Genomic DNA, 5,000 nt, shown 5'->3' on the forward strand with positions numbered 1-5,000 from the left:
GGGAGAGAGAGAGAGAGAGGGGAGAGAGAGGGGAGAGAGGGGAGAGAGGGGGAGAGAGAGAGAGAGAGAGAGAGAGAGGGGGAGAGAGAGAGAGAGAGAGGGGGAGAGAGAGAAAGGAAGGAGATAATGTGACAGGAGAAGAGAGGAGAGGGAAAGTTAGTTTGTCCTGAAGGAAATGTGTCCTCTGCATTTAACCAATCAGGGGGCAGTGTACTGTAAACACCTACATACACACACATACAAACACACACTAAAGAGAGAGGAGAGGGGAGAGCAGTGAGAATGACAGGCAGGTGTGAATAACAGGTTTAAGAAGTATGAGGAACAGTCAGTATGGACCCTTTCAACAATAAAAACAAAAACAATGCTTGAACATTCTATTTGGGGGCCCCAATCTACTTCCTCTGCATTAAGATAACATATGGAATGTTAAAAGGAAGTCTTGTGGGGCCAACTATGATGCTGATAATGGAACTCTCTTGAAAGGGTCCATTGGTATAGCACCCCAGTCTGCTCGGCTCGAGCAGGCCTGGACAGTGGCAGTGCACAGAGGCAGGTCTGATTCCAATGCAGTGGCAGGAAGAACAACGTCCTCTGCCAGGGGGGTGTTTCTCTGTCAGATTAGTCTGTCAGGAGATGCCACTAAATGTGTTTAGACAAGTGCAGAGTGACTAGGTCAACCTCACTCACTGTCCTCTCAGTCAGATACAAACAGCCTGCCACAGATACACAGACCACACACACACACACACACACACACACACACACACACACACACACACACACATACACACACACCTCATTCAACATGTACTGTATACATCATAAACACACACATGCAAAACATGACACACATAAGTGCATACAGAGAGACAGACACTGTACACTGAACACTGAACACTAACATCACACATGTACATATGTACAAACATACATTATAAACACAGATACACATTGAGACAGCCATGAAAACACACACACACACACACACACACACACACACACACAGTCAATATGTACAGACATGGTGACAGTTAAACATGTATGTTGCATGCATGTAAATTGTCCATGTGTACACCATCTCCACTCCTCCCCTCTCAAACACAGACATACTGTACATTAAAGACATGTGCAAAACACACACACACACACACACACACCTTCACACACAAATACAAATACAAACACACATGCACACACACACAAACACAGACGGCAATACATATACATACCTGTTAAACTAAGGGTGATGAGCAGCAGAGTGGTGGGCTTGAGAGCTGTCCCTACCATGAGGAGAGAGCGCGCGTTGGTGTATGTGTGCACCGTGTCGTGTGTCCAGCAGAGGGCGAAGATGAGGCACAGAACTCCCGAGCAGACAGCCATCACGACAGCCAGCACTGCGAAGACCCGCGAAGACTCGCTCAGTGCTAAAAACACAAACATACAGAAGTCAAACACAGGAAACAGTGGGTTTAGATTCCCACTCTGGAAATATGTACACATAGACAGATTAACACATACACACACACACACACATTCCATTACAAACACATTTTTAGACCAAAGAATCATCAGCTCCAGGGCTCTATGAGGTGGGTGAATCATACTGAATATGAAGAAAGGAAGTTGAGTGATTCTGATTCAAAGGTGCAATGGTGTGTGTGTGTGTGTGTGTGTGTGTGTGTGTGTGTGTGTGTGTGTGTTTTGTTGCATGTTTCACAGGCCTCTCATCAACATGTGTACACATGCTGACCTACAGTACAACTTCCCACCTTTTTCAAACACCTTTCAATATGACTGCTAAACTAATCTCACTGCTGATAATGCCAGTTCATGCCTATACTGTATGTGGTACAGCCTGAGTCTGTGGCAGCTGAGTACTCCACAGGCCACAGACCCACAGATCACGTCGAGATGAAAGGGAAAGATATCTGTGGTTTTTGCATTCTTTCTAGTAGAGAGTAACTGACATGCACTAGACTCATCACCAGGATGTTTTTACTCAGAGTGCAATGCAACAAGTCAGAGCGCGTCTGCTACTCTACCAGCGCATTCCTTCACCAACTACCCAACCAGTCCCCCCGGCATCTCCGCCTGCGTCTAAGAACAACAGATTCACTGTAAGAGGGAAATGCTGCCCTAAAAAAAAAGCCTCACAGAAATGTCAACACCCGAGTCTGAAACAACCAGTGTGACAAACACAATCACACCTAGTTGACCTTTGTACCATTTCACCAAGTTTTTAAGGATTGTTTTCTACAGACACTTAGGGAGGGGACCGATCCTATTGCTTGAAAGAAAGAATATGGAGAACCCTTAGCTTCTATTTAAATAATAGACTCTCTCACTCTTCACCTCTTTTCTCTTGTTTTACTTATACTTACACTCATTGTGAAATGAATGTCTCGTCAGACTCACCTTTGATAACTCTGTCTCCTGTCCAGCCCCTGTCCTGGACAGTCCACTCGTTGTCGGAGCTGGTGGTGTTGACCACTGTCCAGAGTCCTTGGCTACCTAGCCAGAAAGGAGTCCATACTGCGACCATCACAAACAAACAGCCCAACAGTCCCACGCATGACTCGATCACCTGGAACCGATGCGCCAAGGCTTTCCCTTCCTCCACTGACATCTCTGAGGCGAGAGAACGAACCGTCAGGAACCGAGAGAGAAATGGAGGAATACAACACAGGTAAGGTGACACGTTGAACAACACAGGAAATCAGGGGTAAGGAAAAGACACACCTGAGAAAAGGAGTGAACAACGCTACCTATCCTAGGTGGGTGGAGCTTTTACAGGTGAACACCTGTCCATATTACAACAGCAGGCTATTAGTCATGCTTTGTGGCTACATTAAAGAACGCTTAATTAACATCAGGAAATAATATAATTAATATGGGTAAGTACTTAATTTCAGTAATTATACACAAAACCGTATACTAAAAACGTTGGTCAGCTAATGCAGTTAACTTCCCACATATCTCTGAATCAATCAAAACGGCAAACGTACCCTCAGATTTAACAAGCTTTAGGAAATGTCAATGCTGCAGTTTACATGGTTTATTCAGGTCTATTATTAATATTCAGATTTATTGTTAATATTTAAGTAATGTTAGTCGAGAGGTATTTTAATATAAAGCGCTTCCCTCATAAGACACTGAAAAGTGAATGGAGGGCATCCCTGCATCTTGCTCCGACAGAATCAACATCAAACTGCAGTCGAGCACGTACACACAGACTACAAGCATACTAATGAGACCGAAGAGCATAAGAAAACCAAAACCCAGTGGAGGGGGTAAAGCACTTACCGCGTGTTTTGCTCTCCGGCTCCGAGGACTCCCGAGAGCGCAGCCATCGCAGCAGCCCCTTGGCTGCATCTTTGAGTTGATGAAGCATTGATTAAGTCTCAAAACAGTGTGTACATACAAAGTAGATTAAACACAAGTCAAGCCGCCGAGAGACAGCGACAGAGAAGTCAAACTAGACACAGTCAGAACTCTTTCTCTCATACAAGTGCACACTCTGTATCGTATGCCCGAATTCAACGTTTCACCTCTCAGTAGCTCCCTAGGTCTGAATACTGCTTCTGTGGTTGTTTCGTCTGCTGTCTCACTGTAAAACTGTAAAACACTCCTCTGCCTCTACAGCGAGTACCGCCCCTGACGGAAACCCCCACGTGATGTTTGAGTTCCCCCTGAATCCCCGCTGAATCACGCCCGCTCGTGCCACTCGTGGAAAGTGAAACTCGTGCTCATAGTGAGAGGTGACCCAAGGGTTCAGTTGAAAATAAAGGTATCCTCTGTTTTCAGGATGCGCTCTTGCTAGTGTGAAGGTCAGGAAGACGAGGAAACCACATGAACAACAATCCCTGAGAGCATTATGTCCATAGAACCAGGCTGATATGCACAATGTAGGTAGTGTACATCCACAGGTAGCCTACTGTATTTACAGTGGCCTCTTATGGAGATAGGCCTACCTTCATAAATTAACCCTTACAAAAAAGAACTTTGGTATAATATTTCTATAGTAGCCTAGTTCTATTGTAGTGCAATACGTCTATAATTTTACTCATACCTCTAGCCTATCCTGTAATATAGTAATGTAATATAGTACTAATATAGTAATAATTCTGTAATATAGTAGCCTATTCCTATTATAATACTCTAACATTTCCATAGTTCTTTTTGTATGACAAGTGACAAACAAGTAAAATAAGTCTTCCACTGTGATAACACAACAGAACTTTAAATTAAATGCTCAGATGTCTGAGTTAAAAACATTTTGTCGCTGACCATGTTTGTGGTTCACACAAAATCAAGATTACATTCTTGTTCTTGTTCCCAAATTCCTGTTTATATTCCAAATGGGCTTCTTGGGAATTATTTTACAAAACAGAGGGATTACTGTTAACAAGTTCTCACAGACCATCAAGCATACTGACATTACTGATATAATCACAAGAGTATTCCAGAGAGAAGTACGCAAGCAGAAATGTTTGTTTTTTTCACCTTGCTGAACCCAGCAGAATACTGCAGCTGTAAAATAGATTCTGAACTCTTCTTATTCAGATGTTTGTCTTCACTTGGGCATTACATTTAGTTTTCACAAAGCCGATGAACATTAATTCAACATGATATCACTCATTATCAGGAACACATATGAATATCTCTCTCTCTGTTTGTCTAGCTTCAGCCTACAACTGAGTTGCAAATTCACTGTCCCACACCCATTGTGGTTAGAAATGGAGAGAGTATGACCAGCATACACAGAAACATACTCACTGTATGAGCCACCCAACTGGAAAGAGGGCAGATCTGGGTTACAGTAGACGCTAGTGGGGTTAAAAGGGACTAAAATGAAAAGTATTCAAATACAGGAGTCCAGTCAACGAGATTTTTTTCCAGTGGAGGATTTCTTGTGCTGTATTCCAGAGTCCACAGATTAATTTGTTAAGTGATTCCATGTAAAGTATATACACTGAGTCTTCATCATAACATGTTTA

At 43.2% G+C, this 5,000-nt stretch overlaps 1 protein-coding gene across 1 annotated transcript; it reads right to left on the bottom strand.

Moving 5' to 3' along the window:
* Window positions 1-828: 828 nt before the first annotated feature.
* Window positions 829-3,640, bottom strand: si:ch211-256a21.4. Its single transcript, XM_042110505.1, has 3 exons — window positions 3,307-3,640; window positions 2,419-2,631; window positions 829-1,427 (listed from the first exon to the last, which is right to left on the bottom strand). Exons 1-3 carry the CDS (start codon window positions 3,392-3,394, stop codon window positions 1,120-1,122), a joined length of 609 nt encoding a protein of 202 aa, XP_041966439.1. The 5' UTR covers window positions 3,395-3,640; the 3' UTR covers window positions 829-1,119.
* Between the last annotated feature and the right edge of the window lie 1,360 nt (window positions 3,641-5,000).

Source organism: Alosa sapidissima, chromosome 11 (assembly GCF_018492685.1).
Source record: "Alosa sapidissima isolate fAloSap1 chromosome 11, fAloSap1.pri, whole genome shotgun sequence".
Lineage (NCBI taxonomy): Eukaryota > Metazoa > Chordata > Actinopteri > Clupeiformes > Clupeidae > Alosa > Alosa sapidissima.